Source organism: Dendrobates tinctorius, unplaced genomic scaffold, assembly GCF_039654945.1.
Source record: "Dendrobates tinctorius isolate UK_male_01 unplaced genomic scaffold, ASM3965494v1 ptg000039l, whole genome shotgun sequence".
In the NCBI taxonomy this organism is placed as follows: domain Eukaryota; kingdom Metazoa; phylum Chordata; class Amphibia; order Anura; family Dendrobatidae; genus Dendrobates; species Dendrobates tinctorius.
In genome coordinates, this window is record NW_027361707.1 from 33,460,333 (window position 1) to 33,480,920 (window position 20,588).

General features: G+C 45.3%; 1 protein-coding gene across 8 annotated transcripts in view; it reads right to left on the minus strand.

The window, feature by feature from the left end:
- Positions 1–20,588, minus strand: part of PROM1 (prominin 1) — a 317,825-nt gene that overhangs the window by 167,606 nt on the left and 129,631 nt on the right. For 7 of the 8 annotated variants that reach the window (XM_073574622.1, XM_073574619.1, XM_073574616.1 and 4 more), the window contains exons 3-5: positions 16,369–16,427; positions 15,655–15,681; positions 8,262–8,467 (exon numbers count right to left, since the gene is read on the minus strand). In XM_073574622.1, the coding sequence (XP_073430723.1) occupies positions 8,262–8,467; positions 15,655–15,681; positions 16,369–16,427 (292 nt within the window). The remainder of the gene's footprint in view (positions 1–8,261; positions 8,468–15,654; positions 15,682–16,368; positions 16,428–20,588) is intronic. The other variant, XM_073574623.1, reaches the window with a different exon arrangement.

A 20,588-nucleotide genomic window follows, 5' to 3' on the forward strand; every position in this document is an offset into this window, starting at 1 on the left:
GGCTTAGATCACACCTGGGCAAAGTGCGGCCCCACAGGCCACATCCAGCCATCTGTCTGTCCCTGTTTGGCCTACGAACAGAGACAACTGAAGGGCTGAAAAAAGCGTCCCACTGGCCGAACCATGAGGCTGTCCTCCCTCGTAGGACATCCTCAGGGTGCAAACAGTGGTGAGTATAATGGTGGAGGAGGGAGCCGCCAACTCCGTCTTTCACCATTGAGCATGTGCAACTGAAAAAGCAGACGTGTTTACATCACTACATCGGGTCAGCTGTGCGGAGCTTCAGTGCATGCAGCACAGGCTGGAGCAGAGCACCGGGGAAACAGAAGCAAGGCGAGTATGTGTGGGGGTTTATGTGTCAGTGTGAATGTAGACAGGGGGCTATGTCAGGGCTCATACTGAATATAGGGGCTGCGTGAGGGCTCATCTATATATATATATATATATATATATATATATATATATATATATATATATATATATATAAACGCCTTATCATGTCTGTCTGTAAACGAAATCGCGGGGCGCTGATTGGTCGCGGCCGCCAGGCCCCCGCCAGGCCGCAACCAATCAGCGAAAGACGCAGCTGTTTGTAACGGTAAGCTGCGCCCGCTGCCGACTGGTTGCGGCCGCCAGGCCGCGACCAATAAGCGGCAGGCGCAGTCGGGCGCAGCGCTCAATCAGGCGCAGGCCTTAATCCGTAAAAAAGAGAATTAAAAAAAAAAAAAAAAAAGGTTATTCTCACCTTCCAACGGCCTCCTGTCTTCTTTCCACGCACCCGGCCTTGCGTTCCCAGTAATGCGTTCCGGCTTAGACCGCTGATGACGTCACTCTCGCGAGAGCGAGAAAGAAGACCGACGTCACTCTCGCGAGAGCGAGAAAGAAGACCGACGTCATCAGCGGTCTAAGCCGCAGAGCATTACTGGGAACACGAGGCCGGGCGCGTGGAAAGAAGACAGGAGGCCGTCGGAAGGTGAGAATAACTTTTTTTTATTTTTTAATATTTTTTTACATGCTAGAGGGCCGCGGCAGTGATTGGTCGCGGCTACAGGGCCGTGTGGCTGATTGGTCGTGGACAGAGGGCCGCGACGCTGATTGGTCACGGCTACACGGAAATGGGGGTGAGGGGACCATGCATACCAGGATTGGGGGGTGAGGGGACCATGCAAACCAGGAAAGGGGGGTGAGGGGACCATTCATACCAGGAAAGGGGGGTGAGGGGACCATGCATACCAGGATTGGGAAGTGAGGGCACCATGCATACCAGGAAAGGGGGGTGAGGGGACCATGCATACCAGGAAAGGGGGGTGAGGGGACCATGCATACCAGGATTGGGGAGTGAGGGCACCATGCATACCAGGAAAGGGGGGTGAGGGGACCATGCATACCAGGATAGGGGGGTGAGGAGACCATGCATACCAGGAAAGGGGGGTGAGGATACCATGCATACCAGGACTGGGGGGTGAGGGGACCATGCATACCAGGAAAGGGGGGTGACGGTGAGCATACATACCAGGATTGGGGTGTGAGAGAATCATGCATACCAGCAAAGGGGGGTGAGGGGACCATGCATACCAGGATAGGGGCATGAGGGGACCATGCATACCAGGATTGGGGGGTGAGAGGACCATGCATACCAGGATTGGGGGGTGAGCAGACCATGCATACCCCGAAAGGGGGTAAGAGGACCATGCTTACCAGGAAAGAGAGGTGAGAGGACCATGCATACCAGGATTGGGGGGGTGAGAGGACCATGCATTCCAGGATTGGGGGGTGAGGGGACCATGCATTCCAGGATTGGGGGGTGAGGGGACCATGCATACCCCGAAAGGGCAGTAAGAGGACCATGCATACCAGGAAAGAGAGGTGAGAGGACTATGCATACCAGGATTGGGGGGTCAGGGGACCATGCATACCAGGATAGGGGGTTGAGGAGTAGCATGCATATCAGGATTGGGGGTGAGAGAACCATACATACCAGGATTGGGGTGTGAGAGAATCATGCATACCAGCAAAGGGGGGTAAGGGGACCATGCTTACCAGGAAAGAGGGGTGAGAGGACAATGCATACCAGGATTGGGGGGTGAGAGGACCATGCATTCCAGGATTGGGGGGTGAGGGGACCATGCATACCCCGAAAGGGGAGTAAGAGGACCATGCATACCAGGAAAGAGAGGTGAGAGGACCATGCATACCAGGATTGGGGGGTCAGGGGACCATGCATACCAGGATAGGGGGTTGAGGAGTAGCATGCATATCAGGATTGGGGGTGAGAGAACCATACATATCAGGATTGGGGGTGCATTATTGCATTATTATTAAATCTTCAAAAATAAACTGCATACATATTCTAGAATACCCGATGCGTTAGAATCGGGCCACCATCTAGTACTATATATAGGGGCTATGTCAGGGCTCATACTGTATACAAGGGGGCTGTGTGGGCTCATACTGTATATAGCAGGGGCGTGTATGGGCTCATTCTCTATACAGGGAGGCTGTGTGAGCTCACTGTATGGGCTCATATTGTATATAGTGGGCTGTGTGTGGGTTCATAATACATATTAGGGGCAATGTTAGGGCTCATGCTGTATATAGGATGCTGTATGTGTGCTCATACTGTATATAAGGGCTGTGTTTGGGCTCATACTGTATATAGGAGAGCTGTGTGTGGGCTCATAGGACATAGAGGGGGCTATGTCAGGGCTCATACTGTATATAGGAGGCTGTGTGTGAGCTCAGTGTATACTAGGAGGCTGTCTGGGCTTACTGCTTATAGAGGAACTGTGTGTGGGCTCATACTGCATAAAGGGGGCTTGTATGTGGGTTGAGTCTGTATATAGGTGGCTATGTCTGGGCTCATACTGTATATAGGGACTGTGTGGGGGCTCACACAAAATATAGAAGGCTCTGTGTGGGTTCATAATGCATACTGTGAGGATGTGTGGGCTTACTGTATATATGGGGACTGTGTGTGGGCTCATACTATATATAGGAGGCTATGTCAGACCTCATACTGTATATTATAGGGGCTGTGTGTGAGCTCACTCTGCATGAGGGGGCTGTGAGGACTCATTGTATTGGGGGGCTATGTGTGGGCTCATATTGTATGTAAGGGCTATGTTAGGGTTCATACTTTATATAGGGGCTGAGTGGGTGCTCATACTGTATATAGAGGGGCTGTCTGTGGGTTCATACTGTATATTAGGGGTTGTTCGCATACTTAATTTGGTATATAGGGGAATGTGTGTGGGCTCAAACTGTATATAGGGGGCTGTGTGTAAGCTCATTCTGTATATAGGGGGCTCATACTGTATATAGTAGTGTTATGAATGAGTCACCGTAGGAGGCAAAAACAGAAATGCTAGCTAAGTCCAGAAAACCAGAGAAGTTGGCAGCTATCGGATTGCAGACCCCTGAACCTATCAACAACAACTAGCAGTAGCCGTGGGGGGTTCCTACGATGCCCTAGACCCCTCGATCACAGCCGGAGAACTGCCTAGCCTAAAGACAGAAAGGGAAATCTAAACTGCCCCAGAGCAGACCCCAAAGCAATAGGCAGCCCCCAACATATAATGATGGTGAAGCAAGAAGAAAAAACACTAACACAGATAGAAAAATAGACTGAGCAAATGATGGGGCCCAAGCTAACTAGATAGGACAGGATAGGAAGGCTGCTGTCTGCAATCCGTGAAAAACCCTATCAAAATAAGAGCCAACAGACTGACTGGGAAAAAGGCCCTGAAGATGCTAGGCTTCAAAAAGACTATGTCAGTACTCAGGTATTTTCTGAAGACAGAGCAAACTGACAAAAAAGGAATTCAGCTCACCCCAGCAGGGAATGGCAGAATCCAGAAAAGCAAGGCAAACTAAAACCAAAACACAAATGCAAAAAGGCAAAGCAGAAAACTTAGCTTTTGAGGAGCAGGAATCATACTGGTCTCCTAGAATTCCACAGAGAAATCACCAGCGAGGCAGAAGGGCGTCAGCTGCCTTATATCCAGTCAGAGATCCCCATCGCCCAGTCATCCTCTCCCAGCTCAGGTGCTTGGTAATCAGCCTCACTACATTCCTTCACCAGAAGAGGGAGTTCATCAGACCTCAATGGTGAAGGGGAAAATGACCTCATAACATAGTAGGCTGTGAGTGCTCATATTGTATAGGGAGGACGAGTGTGGGCTTATACTGTAAATAGGGGTTGTTGTTATTATTATTATTATTATTATTATTATGGGTTATGTCAGGGCTCACATTGTATATAAGGGCTGTGTGGGGGCTCATACTGTATATAGGAGGCTGTCTGTGGGCTCATATTGTATATAAGGGGGTGTCAGCATACTTAATTCTGCTCAATATTAAGTGATAATTATTGTATATTAATATTAAATGTAATATTAATATTGAGTACAATTCATTTCAGCCTATTATTCCGGCTCTCCACAATAGTCATGGCCTCTCATGTGTTCCTTTGAAAAAATTAATTAATAGGTATCTATTTACCTCGCAGGTCAGTATCCAACCCACTAACTTTAGAGATACCAACCAATGTGATTCAAGGTTTTTATGGATTGGACATTGACTTACAGAATAGTTACCCAAGAGATCAAAGGGAGAATCTTCTTTCTTGTGAAATAGGCAGTCTTCATATGTTTCCTAAAGCTTTTCTACAGAAATGGAAACATGTATTGTGAAACAGGTCTTTAACAAGGTCATATACCTTAAATTTGACTCCTTTAAAGGCAGCCTGTTACTCTAGAAACAAAATTTGCCTGCAGACATAGTGGTAATCGGCAGGTAAACAGGGTCTGGCTGCTTTACTGGAGCGGCAGCTATAGGGAGGAAATAAAGCTTTTTTCTCCCTGCAGCCACTTCCTTTCAGTCATCGGGCTGATGCAAGGAGCTGTATACAGTGAGCATGTGTAATGTGTAATCACTTCCTGGCACATTGATTGACAGTCTTCTCTGCAGTGTGTGCAGAGTAGGTTGTTAATCAAATTGCCAGGGGAGTGATTACAGTCATCGCTCACACTATAGCGAGCGGTGACTATAATCGCTCCCTGCTCCGCCCCGATGACTGAAAGCAAGTGGCTGCAGGGAGAATAAAGTTTAATTTTCTCCCTGTATCTCTGCTCTGGCAAGTTGAGTAAACAGGATTTAAAAGCTTTTTACCTGCAGATTATCCCTATAACTACAGGGAAGAAGCATTTCTGGAGGACACAGGATCCCTTTAAGGGACTCAAATGTAATGCATTTTATCTTTGTATTTGACATTATTAAAGGCCTGTTTCACAACGCAGGTTTCCATTTCTGTAATGAAGCAATGTAAATAGTTTGCAGATTTGGAAGTTAATGATGTGATTTACTCCACGCTGATTTTTCTTAGAGAAATTTCTAAATTAGATGACAGATTTTCTCATATGAAAAGAAAAAAATAAATAAAAAGATGTCAGTTTCTTGAGATTCTTCTATCAAACAGTCAGTGAAAAACAAACAGCGCACGGTTGGCATCAGCGAGCTTTCCGATTTTTCATGGGCCACAGACTCCCCATTGGCGAGTTTGATCCATAAATTGTATGTGATTTTGTGTTGTTACTCAGTACCCAAAAATACACAGATATGGGAACAGATCATAGACTATAACAGACGTGTTCTATCCATAAAAAAAACCAAACATGTACAGTGGGGCAAAAAAGTATTTAGTCAGTCAGCAATAGTGCAAGTTCCACCACTTAAAAAGATGAGAGGCGTCTGTAATTTACATCATAGGTAGACCTCAACTATGGGAGACAAACTGAGAAAAAAAATCCAGAAAATCACATTGTCTGTTTTTTTTTTCATTTTATTTGCATATTATGGTGGAAAATAAGTATTTGGTCAGAAACAAAATTTCATCTCAATACTTTGTGATATATCCTTTGTTGGCAATGACAGAGGTCAAACGTTTTCTGTAAGTCTTCACAAGGTTGCCACACACTGTTGTTGGTATGTTGGCCCATTCCTCCATGCAGATCTCCTCTAGAGCAGTGATGTTTTTGGCTTTTCGCTTGGCAACACGGACTTTCAACTCCCTCCAAAGGTTTTCTATAGGGTTGAGATCTGGAGACTGGCTAGGCCACTCCAGGACCTTGAAATGCTTCTTACGAAGCCACTCCTTCGTTGCCCTGGCGGTGTGCTTTGGATCATTGTCATGTTGAAAGACCCAGCCACGTTTCATCTTCAATGCCCTTGCTGATGGAAGGAGGTTTGCACTCAAAATCTCACGATACATGGCCCCATTCATTCTTTCATGTACCCAGATCAGTCGTCCTGGCCCCTTTGCAGAGAAACAGCCCCAAAGCATGATGTTTCCACCACCATGCTTTACAGTAGGTATGGTGTTTGATGGATGCAACTCAGTATTCTTTTTCCTCCAAACACGACAAGTTGTGTTTCTACCAAACAGTTCCAGTTTGGTTTCATCAGACCATAGGACATTCTCCCAAAACTCCTCTGGATCATCCAAATGCTCTCTAGCAAACTTCAGACGGGCCCGGACATGTACAGGCTTAAGCAGTGGGACACGTCTGGCACTGCAGGATCTGAGTCCATGGTGGCGTAGTGTGTTACTTATGGTAGGCCTTGTTACATTGGTCCCAGCTCTCTGCAGTTCATTCACTAGGTCCCCCCGCGTGGTTCTGGGATTTTTGCTCACCGTTCTTGTGATCATTCTGACCCCACGGGGTGGGATTTTGCGTGGAGCACCAGATCGAGGGAGATTATCAGTGGTCTTGTATGTCTTCCATTTTCTAATTATTGCTCCCACAGTTGATTTCTTCACTCCAAGCTGGTTGGCTATTGCAGATTCAGTCTTCCCAGCCTGGTGCAGGGCTACAATTTTGTTTCTGGTGTCCTTTGACAGCTCTTTGGTCTTCACCATAGTGGAGTTTGGAGTCAGACTGTTTGAGGGTGTGCACAGGTGTCTTTTTATACTGATAACAAGTTTAAACAGGTGCCATTACTACAGGTAATGAGTGGAGGAAAGAGGAGACTCTTAAAGAAGAAGTTACAGGTCTGTGAGAGCCAGAAATCTTGATTGCTTGTTTCTGACCAAATTCTTATTTTCCACCATAATATGCAAATAAAATGAAAAAAAAAAGAGACAATGTGATTTTCTGGATTTTTTTTTCTCAGTTTGTCTCCCATAGTTGAGGTCTACCTATGATGTAAATTACAGACGCCTCTCATCTTTTTAAGTGGTGGAACTTGCACTATTGCTGACTGACTAAATACTTTTTTGCCCCACTGTATGTGAAAAACTGATGTCTGAATGAGGCTTGACTTTCACAACTTCATGTCAGAATGGGTTGAATAATCCCGATCTTAAAATGAGCTTTTATGAGTGCACCTAAAAAGCACCATAACCATGTTAGCACAGTTATTTGTGCGACGCCTCAATACCCCTGCTGAAGCCATTTTGGCAATACGCATGGCTGCAACAGGATGAGTGATTTGCAACTGACTATAATCCTATTGCATACACATTTTTTTTCCACTTTGATGAATATTGCCCCCTTGGACTCCTTTTTATCATTTACGTATGCTCTTTTTTATGCATTTTCTTGAACCTGCATTCTATTAATTTGGATGTATGGTTTAGGTTTTAAGCACTGTCCCATATGCTACAGTATCCAGATTTATTTTGAGAAAAGCATTTGTGTTGCTACTAATCATATTTATCATGTAAGTGTATGATTTTGCTTTATAGGCCTAGTCTGTGACCTTATGATTGGTCTAGACCTTAATCTGTACTCACTAGAAGGTTTTTAGTTGCCTTTAAATGTGGGAATTTGACTCCTATTGTTGGTATTATGATAATAATAAAATTAATTATATTTGTGTACAGACACTGGAGCTTGATGTGTAGCCTTGTTTATATGTATGTAACTTTCTCTTTTGGAACCTTATCCAGCAAAAAAGTGGGAGCGTTCATGACTCCTACAGTTTTCAGTCTCCATCCAATCATCCTCACTGATAGCTGCAGTTTATAGTATACTGAGCAGTGTGAGATCTCAGCAGGGAGGATGGACACTGAGGAACTGTGAAATAAGTCAGGCTGAGTAGAGATTGTGATTGAAGATTATACAGCCATTCTGATACGAATAATTAAAGTAAGTACACCAACCTCATCTGGTCTAAAAGTTCTAGTTAATAATATAAGCAGTTTGTAATGTGAATTCAGGTGACAGACCATCTTTAATGGTAACATAATATCCAGCACATACCTTATCATCATAGTCGTCACAAAGAGGGAGGTGGCGAAACATCCTCGCTGGCAGTCTGCATTCTTTTTGTGTCTTTGATGCATCTCTCCTCCACAGTTATCACAGCAACGACACATGCAGAAACACAGTCCCACCAGGGGCACCAAGAAGAAGAAGATCAGTCCCAGGGAAGCAGCAACGATGAAGCCAACCTCATAGTGTATGGTCTGGTATATCAGAAGAAATGCATCATCAGTGGAGGAGTGAGAGTGAAAACGTCAACCATAAAACGCAACACATCTATCAATTATCCAAGACCCATAGTGGAAACTGTGTCCTCAGAGCTGCGAGATTCCGATTATACTAATGATTATCAGATTTAATGTTCTTGGCAAAGTCCATGATCCTAATCTGTGATGATTACACTTTTTATACAGGTTTCCCAGGTTGACTTTATCAGATTATCACTGTTTTTAGGCAAACATGGTGGACAAGATCTTGCAAATCTCATACTTTTCCACTTGTTCCAAGGTGTGCACAGCCCACCCCCTAATGAGTTCCTCTTTTTCAACCCTCTTTTCTATCACAAAATGTTGAATTGCACTTGTCCCCTCTGCTCACTCTCACAACTTCATAATATGGTCAATTACAGCCTTGTAGGTACCTGATTAAAATGTCTTTTCACTTTCAGAAAGCAGTTTAGAAACACGGTTTTAACAAAAAAAAGGTCTAAATAAAAGGACTGTTTGTGTACTTTTGGCTAAAAAAATGTTGTTCCATTTGGGTTTTCTTAAACATTTTGTACCGCTTGCTTTCTTTTGCGTCTGTGTTTTACGGTTTACTTCTGGCTGTTGAAACAATTGACTGAAAAGCCATTGGTGAACTATTTTCTTCCTACTTCTGAGCTCCTCTCAGCTGATTTATGACTACAAAGTTCAGGTCATTATTCATGTGATCATATATCAGCTGAAAGAAGCTCAGAGGAAGGAAGATAAGACTTATAAACTCTCCCATCAGTATAAACTCACTGACAAATTTTGAGTTAACGCATTCTGCAGTCAAAGAAATTTCCCCTGAAGGTGTCCATAAAAGATACAGAGGAATCTCCCCCATACCAGATCCATCAACTATTATACATCATCAATCATGTTACATTTATTCATATAATTCGGGGAGGAATGGGAGAGGAACCACACAATGCAGAAAGGATGCAAGTATATACCGAAACAAACAAGTCAGGAGTGGTGACAGATTCTCCTTCACAAGGCTTTAGATCCATCCCAAGTTTGCGAAAAATGGGACATACAGTAGCTAAAAATGTCCAACCTACAGCTGCTCATTATGGGGCAAATGTTACATAAAGCGACCATTCCCTGGGATGGGGGGCAATGTTTTATATCGTGGCATAATAATTTATCTATTTAAAACTTTCCTTTAATCTCATCCTAAAGTGCTGCCATCATCTTGCCTCTTGCGTTATGGTTCTCTCCTTCATCAGTATAACAAGGTCACGAGTAGTTAACGCAATCAGAAATAATTAATATTAGCGCGAAAACAAACGAGAAGCAACAGCAGATCTCCTAAGAAATGTTAGGACGTCCTCCAGGCATTGTCTAAGTACACTGCACACAGAGGCAAGACAAGTAATTATTGCCTGAAAGGGGTTGTCCAGGTTTGACACGAAAGTCTGCAGTTGTTCTACGTGACAGCAGACTTGTAGATCCTCACGCATGCTGTGAGGATTCGGTGGGCAGGGGATTAATCTCTCTACTGTCCAGCAATTCCACAGCGAATATATATTTATTCAGGAACAAAGAAAACACAGCTTACAACTGGTATTTATTATAGCTTAGGATCTTAGCATCTTGTCTGTCAGCTTGCAACCCTCAGGTTGAGTCACATACAAGTCCTCTTCAATGTCACCATTAAAAAAAGGCCATTTTGATGTCTCAATGTCTGTCAAACATTTTGTACAGCAACTATAGCCATTAGAGTCTTGAATGTGATCTGCTAAGCAGCTGGAGAAAACGCGGCATCATAATCTTCACCGTATTTCTGAGAATATCCTTATGGAGGTCATTTTGCAGGGCTCTGGCAGTGCTACTCCTGTTCCTTCTTGCACAAAGGCTGAGGTAGCGGTCCTGCTGCTGGGTTGTTGCGCTCCTACAGCCCCCTCCACGTCTCCTGGTGTACTGGCCTGTCTCCTAGTAGCGCCTCCAGCCAGTGGCGTAACTACAAAGTTATGGGCCCTGGTGCGAACTTTCAAATGTGCCCCCCATGTCAAAATACACGCACATCTCTGTGCCGTACACCTCGTACACTTGTGGCTTCTCTCCGTACACCTCGTACACACGTGGCTCCTCTCCGTACATCTCGTACACACACGGCTCTGCTCCATACATCTCGTACACACGCGGTTCCGCTCCATACATCTCGTACACATGCGGCTCCGCTCCATACATCTCGTACACAAGCGGCTCCGCTCCATACATCTCGTACACATGCAGTTCCGCTCCATACATCTTGTACACACGCGGCTCTGCTCCATACATCTCGTACATACGCGGCTCCGCTCCAAACATCCCGTACACACGCAGCTCTGCTCCGTACATCTCGTAAAAACACAGGTCTGCTCCGTACACCTCGTACACACACAACTCCGCTCCGTCCAAAATTGAACACACGCACAGCTCTGCTACATCCACTCTGTAAACCCCTCCAGACCCCACACAGAAACTTCACCTCATCCAGCACCATAACAACTAGCACAGCAGAGTCCTGCAGACACGGATGCCCTGATCATGTGACCAATGACTCCTCCCCTTCTGTGACCTCATCACAGGTCATGTGCACTCTGAAAAGAACAGCCTAGGACGTCATTGCAGGCTGTGGAGGGCTGCAGTGGGGCTATCTGGGAGGGCGAGGATGAGGTGCATGGGGGGGGTGGCGGCGTAGTGAAGGAAGAATAGAGTCCCGAGTGGGACGCAGGGGGGTCAAAAACGGGACTGTCCCACAAGGGTCGAGACGGTTGGGAGATATCATGGTCTGACCTGCCGGGCCCCTGACTCCCCACTGGCCCGGTTGCCGTGGTGACTGCTGCGACCGTGATAGCTACGCCCCTGCCTCCAACCTCTGGACATTACTCTGACTGGTACAGCAAACCTTCTTGCTGCAGCTCGCATTGATGTGCCATCCTGGATGAGCGGCACTACCTGATCCACTTTTGTGGGTTGTAGAGTCCGTCTCCTGCTACCACGAGTGTGAAAGCACAACCAACATTCAAAAGAGACCAAAACATCAGCCAGAAAATATTGGTACTGAGATGTGGTCTGTGGTTCCCACCTGCAGAACCACTCCTTTATTGAGGGTGTCTTGATAATTGCCAATAATTTCCATCTGTTGTCTATTCCATTTGCACAACAGCATGTGAAATTGCTTGTCAATCAGTGTTGCTTCCTAAGTGGACAGTTTGATTTCACAGAAGTTTGATTTACTTGGAGTTATATTCTGTTGTTTAAGTGTTCCCTTTATTTTTTTGAGCAGTGTGTGAGTATATATATATATATATATATATATATATATATATATATATATATATATTTATCCTAAAACAGGAGAAATTCATAAAGCATAGTAATATAAATGCACCAAGAAGGAAAAGCTTTGAGCAAAGACTATATATAACAATATTTTTTATTTAGCATACACAGAGTGTTATAAACCACTATGAATGCAGTATATAAAAAAAGCAGTAAGAAACCCTAGAAAAAACTATTGGTGGGTATACCTGGATAATAGTATGTACAGAATGATAAAGATAGGGTAGTGACTACAATGATCCAATCAGAAAATTTAGAAGCACAAGATATCTTTACAATTAGTACATAAAAAACTTTTTTATTATATACTGTTATCCAGGTATATCCATCCAATTGTTTTTTTCATGGAGACCCAGAAGCAATAAGAAAGTTAGTTCAAAAACATCTTGCTGATGGCATTACAGTCAATCTGTTTAATTAGACAATGAAATGTACTAGCTGTCTTAAAGGGAAAATGTAAAAAAAAATCCTTTCCTAGTAATAGTACTACCAAATCAAAACAGCTTCTGGACTTAATACACTCATATGTTTGTGGTGCAATGAGTATGCAAAACACCTGGAAAGAAGAGACATTTTCTCACATATATTGATGATTATTCAAGATTTACAGTTGTCTGTCTGCTTCACCTCAAAGATGAAGCTTCAGAGAAACTTGAAATATATTTTGCTGAAGTATATAACAAATTTGGGAGAATGCCAAAAATTCTGTGTGCAGATAATGGAATTGAATATACAAGTAATTAGACACAAAGCGTTTTAAGGAAAAATGGAATCATGTTTTCAGATGACTGTACCATACAATCTTGAACAAAATGGTGTAGCAGAAAGAAGGACACAAGTATTTGTACATGTTCCCAAAGAAAGACATACCAAGTTGGAATATCATCTCAGTGAAACCAAGTAAGGATATAGAATCATGCACTCAAAAATGAACAAGGTCACAATAAGCAGAGATGTAACTTCATGTCGCTCAATCTTCAACGCATCGCACCAGTTGTTCGGCTGAAGCAACATCAGCAATCTCGGTCACAATTTCAAAATAACAAGGGAAAGGATGTAGAAGATTGGTTAGGTTCTTCGACCACTGAAGAAGCACCAGAAAAATCAGGAGAAGCTGAAGTTAGGAGATCATTGAGATCAAACAAGGGTATACCAGCTAAGCCTCTATCCTCTGTCAAAACAATACCCGGTTCAGTGCCGCCGTCATGGGATGAGATGCAACAACTACCTGTCCATGAAAAACTGAAGTAGATTAATGCGGTTAATGAGGAAATGAAGTCCCTTTATCAACGTCAAACTTGGAAACTTTTTACTATTATTTATTTATATAGCACCATTGATTCCATGGTGCTGTACATGAGAAGGGGTTACATACAAATTACAGATATCACTTACAGTAAACAAACTAACAATGACAGACTGATACAGAGGGGAGAGAGGACCCTGCCCTTTCGGGCTTACATGCTACAGGATGGTGGGGAAGGAGACAGTAGGTTGGAGGGTTGCAGCAGTTTCGGTGTTGGTTGAGGTGAGATCACCGGTAATGGTGAGAGAGAAGGAGGTAGCGGGGTCATTGCAGGCTGTAGGCTTTCTTGAAGAGGTGGGTTTTCAGGTTCCGTCTGAAGGATCCAAATGTGGTTGACAGTCGGACTTGGGGCAAAGAATTCCAGAGAATAGGGGCTATTCGGGAGAAGTCTTGGAGGCGGTTGGGTGAGTAGCGAATAAGTGTGGAGGAGAGAAGGAGGTCTTGGGAGGACCGGAGATTACGTGAGGGAAGGTATCGGGAGATTAGTTCAGAGACATATGTGGGAGACAGGTTATAGATGGCCTTGTAGGTCAGTATTAGTAATTTGAACTGGATACGCTGAGGGAATGGGAGCCAGTGAAGGGATTTGCAGAGGGGAGAAGAAGCGGAGGAGTAGCAAGGAGAGAGATGAATTAGTCGGGCGGCAGAGTTAAGGATGGACTGGAGAGGTGCGAGGGTGTTAGCAGGGAGTCCACAGAAAAGGATGTTGCAGTAGTCGAGGCGGGAGATGATGAGGGCATGCACAAGCATTTTAGTAGACTGAGGATTGAGGAAAGGACGGATTCTGGAAATATTTTGAGCTGGAGGCGACAGGAGGTAGAAAGAGCTTGGTAGAAAGAACTTGCCAAACTACCACAAGGCAAGAAAGCAATCACATGTAAATGAGGTTTTAAGACCAAGTATGAGTCTGAAAGCAAGGTTCACAGATGTAAAGCAAGATTAGTCAAAAAAGGCTGACTCCATCAGGATGGTCTGAGTGCCCAACATCCACAGATGGGGGTTGTGCTCATTGCCCAACACTGTGCAGGACGCTTGGCATTTGTCACAGAACACCAGGATTGGCAAATTCGTCACTGGCACCCTGTGCTCTTCACAGATGAAAGCAGGTTCACACTGAGCACATGGGACAGACGTGACAGAGTCTGGAGATGCCGTGGAGAATGATCTGCTGCCTGCAAGATCCTTCAGCATGACTGGTTTGGCAGTGGGTCAGTAATGGTGTGGGGTGGCATTTCTTTGGAGGGCCGTACAGCCCTCCATGTGCTTTCCAGAGGTAGCTTGACTGCCAATAGGTACCGAGATGAGATCCTCAGACCCCTTGTGAGATCATATGATGGTGCAGTTGGCCCTGGGTTCCTCCTAATGCAGGACAATGCCAGACCTCATGTGGCTGGAGTGTGTCAGCAGTTCCTGCAAGATGAAGGTATTGGAGCTATGGACTGGCCCGCCCATTCCCCAGACCTGAATCCAATCGAACACATCTGGGACATCATGTCTCGCTCCATCCACCAACGTCACATTGCACCACAGACTGTCCAGGAGTTGGTGGATGCTTTAGTCCAGGTCTGGGAGGAGATCCCTCAAGACAACATCCGCCGACTCATCAGGAGCATGCCTAATTGTCATAGGGAGGTCAAACAGGCTTGTGGAGGCCACACACACTACTGACCATCATTTCCTTGTCATGAGGCATTTCCACTGAAGTTGGATCAGCCTGAAATTTGATTTTCCAATTTAATTTTGAGTATCCTTCCAAATCCAGACCTTCATGGGATATTCATTTTGATTTACATTGATCATTTTTATCTTTTCTTGTTCTCAACGCATGCCATTATGTAATGAATAAAGATTAATTTGTAATATTTACAATGTGGTATCTTAGTGTTCCCTTTATTTTTTGAGCAGTGTATATATATCTGTATTGTTAAATAATTGTTAAATAATAAACTGTGTTTAGAGCGGGAAAACATCTGAAGAATGGTCAGCTCACTTTTTTAACTGCTTGTCGTCTTTGGAGACCATATGTTCATTTTTTTTTTTTGTTTCACTATCATTTCTTCAGGTGAGTTTTTCAGAGCGTTCCAGCCCTAAACCCACCTTAAAAAAGACGTTGTATAAATTTACCCCAAGGTTCGTTTTCTAAAGTACTTTTGTCCAACACTAGCTGTGGGGAAAGCTCCGCACCTGTTCCTCTTAATCCTGAACAATGGAACTTGGGCTTCCTCTAGGGTTGTTACAGAAGCTAAGGATATGGTTCATGTGTTACATGGCATATATCGTAAAGACTTTTTCCTGACTGTTCCCTTCACAACCTGGTACAACAAGGGTACCATTATACTACAAGGCATCTCTGGGCGATGCTGGATATTTCAGTATAGACTTTGCCTTTATTGTCAACACCGTCTTTTAAATTGAGAAAACCGAATTGTGTCCTCACGGCGAGAGATCGCAGGACATTAGACATCCCACTGGCACGTTACAGGTCTACAATATAACGAGATGAGATTACCTGCAGAGTCAGGACGACGTTCTCTGGCTGCAGAAGGCACAGCGGTCGTGGGCAGCATGTAATGAAGATGCAGCAAGCTTAATATCAGGATAAACCATTCATGGATGAATACATCAAAAACACAGTGAAAAAACAAGGAGTCAGAAACAAAGCGTAAAGTCAGCTACATTTTTATTCTACAGAGGCTATAGATCATGCATCGGGGCTATGGCTAGTATGAAGTGTTGATGCGATTATACTAGAATATTCATTATATTCGTCACATCCTAGAAATCAATAGGATAGTCACAACACAAATATCAAATTGGTGAAGTCCCTGAAAAACAGGATATACCCTTCAGGAGTGCACCTCCTGAAAAACATCATAAAATTAAAAGGAGACTAAAATCTAAAACCTTTTAAAAATATACAATTAGGAGAACAAAAAAAAAAAACTAGATTAGTGTTAAAACTCTGGGAATTCTGCTCTCCACGGTGTCACATGGCACCAGGGTGCTACTGTTGCACTCTTCTTCTGCATCTACATATTATTTATATTTTCTTCAAATTTTTTCAGTGTTTTATTTTCTTCTAGCTCACTTAGTGCTCCTTTAAAAATGAAATAATTTATAGAATTGGTTTTCACTTAATTCACTACATTTCTTCCTCAATTTATTCATCACTTTCGCTGTAGACATTGAATACTATATAATCTGGAAGCACTGAATATATTACCTTCTGATAGTCATTGCGCGTTTCGCCAAACTTCTGCTGTGCTATCCGCTTCACTAGGTCTGAAATGGACAAATAGACTGTATGTCAGTGATAAATCAGAAATGTATTTCCTTACATTAACCCCTCTCCCGCCAGATTAGTAATGTCTTCCCTGTGTCTGTAAATGGCCATACAGTACAACCACAAGCATCCACTATACAGCAAAGTAACGGCACAGCGGATTATAGAGGACGCTATTTAAATGGCCCAGTTATATCCGATCGACTTTTTCCTGTTTTCATCACAATCCATGCAGTTCGCAGTATCTTCATTTAAGGAGCTCAACTCTGAAGGAGTTATTGGTGACTCCCTTATCTGTGATTGGGGTCCCAGTGCTCTCCAGCTACTTTCGAGGTGAAAATATACTGTGGTTTGCAAAAGTATTCAACCACCTTGGCTTTTTAGCTCTTTTGTTACGTGAAAACCTGTGTTTACATATTTGTGTAATCCGATTTGATAGTGTGTGTCACTGTCACGAAGTGACTGGCCCGTGTGACACAACCCAACAATCGGTTGGTCACAAAACGGTAAAATAAACAAGGTAACTCCGGGGACACAATTACAACGGTGGGCCCTGAGATAGGGAGTGGGGAAATGGACACCTCCTGAACTCACATGAGGATGTGCCCTGCTCTTACTAGTGTCCCTATACAGGTTCTTTTAACCTCTCGCAGAGCAGGATACCTTAGCCCTCACTTGCCCTGCACCTATCCCTAAGGAGGGAATTGGCAAGTGAGGACACTGGTCGCACCGCTGCACTAATACAACACAAGGTAAGGATAGACAGCAAAAGGAACAGGGTAACAAAATACTTAGCTTTCTCTGCTGCAATGCACCGCACAGCAGAGTAAGGCACCAGATAACAGCATTCAGCTGAAGCACCACTGCATCAGAAAGCTCCTGTCTTCAGCACGGTTGGTATCCAAAAGCGTTAGGCGTCAGGTTCCTGCCACTGCACAGCAGGAATCCAGAGCCTTGCATTCGGCGGTTTCCCATTCTGCTTCAACCGCAGAGGAGCCTGCTCAGCAGTCTCGTCATTCCCGAAGCTCTGCTCAGACCAGCTCTGTGAGTCTGGCTGTTGCTGCCACCTCTGGCCCAGCAATAGCAAAGCAGGCTGTTCAGCAGCAAGCCACTCCAGAGGCTAAGTCCTTCCATCGCTCCACTGAGCATGCTCACGGGACGATCTCCCATTGGAGATCGGGAGTCACATGCACAGGCCCTTCTCCAGATCTGATTGGTCCATCACAGAGATCTGGAAGCTTCCGGAAGGTCTCGGCTATAAAAGGTTTGCATGGCCGCTCGGCCATGCACTAGCATAGACTCTAGTTGCTACATGTGTGAATGATGATGGATGCATGTATTGGGAATGACTCATTAAGATTCCCCTCCCTCTGATATCACGTGTGTGGACAGGGAACTAGAATTAGTCAGTGCCAGTCGGTGGCAAGCTACAGGCCACGGTGCATATCATTCCACTGTACTAGCATCCGATAGTGTGGCCTATTACAAGGCATTATCATACCGCGGCAGTGTCTGTCGCCTCGCTGCAGTCTGCAACCGTTATTGGCGTTCGTGGCTGCAACGCCACACACGGTAGGTCTAGAGGGACGCTGACCCTGTGTCTTGGGCCAGAGTCCTGTGACCGTATACCGAGCGTGTATCCTTCTGAGCTCTGTGAGCTTGAACAGGCTCAGTATTTGTGTTTTGTGCTTTGGCGACTCTGTGATGTAACAGAGCCCGCCCAGCGCACACCGGGTGACATTCAACCGGCATATGTTATACCGCCATATTGTGCGTCCGCCATTGCTAAGCAGCAGCGTAACACCTTTGCATGGTGGACCCCGGGCGGCGAACGTACCTACTATTATTTTATAATTTGGTGCATTCCGCCAGCCCTAACACAAAAGGACCTGTATCACCAACAGTCAGCTGATGCATCAGGTGACCTTTTAAAGGAAGGTGGGAGTGGTCACCACCTGCATCAGCAAACTAACCAGCTATGTCATTACACCAGCGACCTCCCGGTGGGGGTGGGGGGTTTGGGGGGGAAACTGATATTAACCCCCGATGGCCTGAAAGGAAAAAAGTTTTAATGTGAGATGGATTCGTCAAGATCCAAAATGGATCATGATAGTACCTCTCCTTCAATGAGGGGCCTCTGGACCCTCAACACTGGACCTCACCTGAAAGCAACCTATGGTGAGGACACCTCGATCCACCAGAGTTCACCTCGGCAATCCCCTGACCCTCAGGTTTCTGGCAAACACGGACTGATGGAAGTGACAATAACGTATACTCCGGAGGTGCCACAAATCTCCAGAGTGCCGACCTGGGGAATGATTTGTGTATGGGCATTACTGGGGGTAATACCAGCTGGTAAGTCCCCAGGCCGAGAATGGCCGACACCCGATACGGCCCAATCACCCGAGAACTCCAGGCCCCAGCAGCACACTTCTACCGGATGTCTTTGGTGGACACCCATACGTACTCATTCACATACAGGTCCGGACCTGAACATTTATTGCCATGCACACATTTGCCACAAGATGGTGAACTCTTCACAGAATCGACAACAGAGGCGTCCCCCTGTGTCGTCAGACTTACACCCCCACAATGCTCAGAAGGAACCATCACCATCCTCTGACCCCTCTTCCTAAGAGGACTCAGAAACTCAGGGTTAGCTAGTGATGAGGGTTGAGACTTGCCCCTAATATCTGGCAGCACCTCTGCTCCTCCCACTGGAGAAGAAGGGGACAGTTGTAGAATGACGGCAGAGACAGTAGCCCCTGGGCAGCAGCCCTCACACGACTGATCCCTGCTGACTACTTGCCTAGACCGCCAATCTATGACCAGGTTGTGTCTTTTCAACCAAGGGAGGCCTAAAATGATGGGTGATGGCATTCCCCCAAGACGTAGCACAACAGGGACTCCTCATGATGAGTCCCTATACGCAGATGTATATCATCCACGACTTGGGTCAACCTCCCGTGGCTAAGTGGGACAGAGTCAATGACCTGGATGCTTAGGGGTTTTGCTAGCATCCTACACCTCAGGCCATGGGTCTGGACAAAGTAAGCATCCACAAGATTGACACCTGCTCCACTGTCTACAAGCACCGGTATACTCTCAGTTACCCCACCAACCACCACTTCTGCAGTTAAGGTACACTGAGGTGAAAAAAATGGAGAAAATATACACTCCCTGGTCACCTCCTTCCACATGACCAGGGGGACGTGGCTTCTTAGATGGTACAAATATTTTGGCACGTGCTGGGCAGACTCCGATAAAATGCCCAGTCTGGCCACAGTAAAAACATGCCCCCACACCACGACGAACCGCAGGCAATACCGATTGGGAACAAACTCCTCCCACCTGCATGTGCTCATCCGACTGCACCGTTGTGTCCTCCTCCCTAGCAAGTACCACAGGGGGCACATTCGTCAAAGCCGCAAAAACTTTGAGATGGTGAAACGGCCGGCAGGGAGAAGGCCCAGGATTGGGTATCACCCTTAAGATGGGATATGATGAAACCCACCCGTTGTACCTCACTCACTGCTGAACAAGAGCGGAGCTTGAAGTATAACTTGCAGGTCTCCTGAAAAAAACAAAAATTTATCTCTCCCTCCAGAAAACCTGTCTGGGAGAGATATCTTGGGTTCTGGAAGAGCCTGCACCTGAGCTGAGGCCCGGAACCCCACCAATGGCTGTAGCACCTCACCAAGCAGCACCCTAAGCTCATCGGTGAGGATCTGAAGCAGTTGGGCAAAGGCCTTCTTTTGGGCCATGGCTCACAAAAAAAAAATGGGAGAGTTGGTTATAACGTCACAAATCGGTTGTAGTGACCGACTGCAATCGGTCGGTCACTAAACAATCGGTCGGTCACCTGAGGATATGCCCTGCTCTTACTAGCATCCCTATACAGGTTCTTTCAACTTGTCTGTGAGCAGGATACCTTAGCCCTCACTTGCCCTGCACATATCCCTAAGTAGGGAATTGGCAAGTGAAGACACTGGTCCCACCGCTGCACTAATACAACACAAGGTAAGGATAGACAGACAGCAAAAGGAACAGGGTAACAAAAACCACACTTAGCTTTCTCTGCTGCAATGCACCGCACAGCAGAGTACGGCACCAGATAACAGCATTCAGCTGAAGCACCACTGCACCAGCAACCTCCGTCT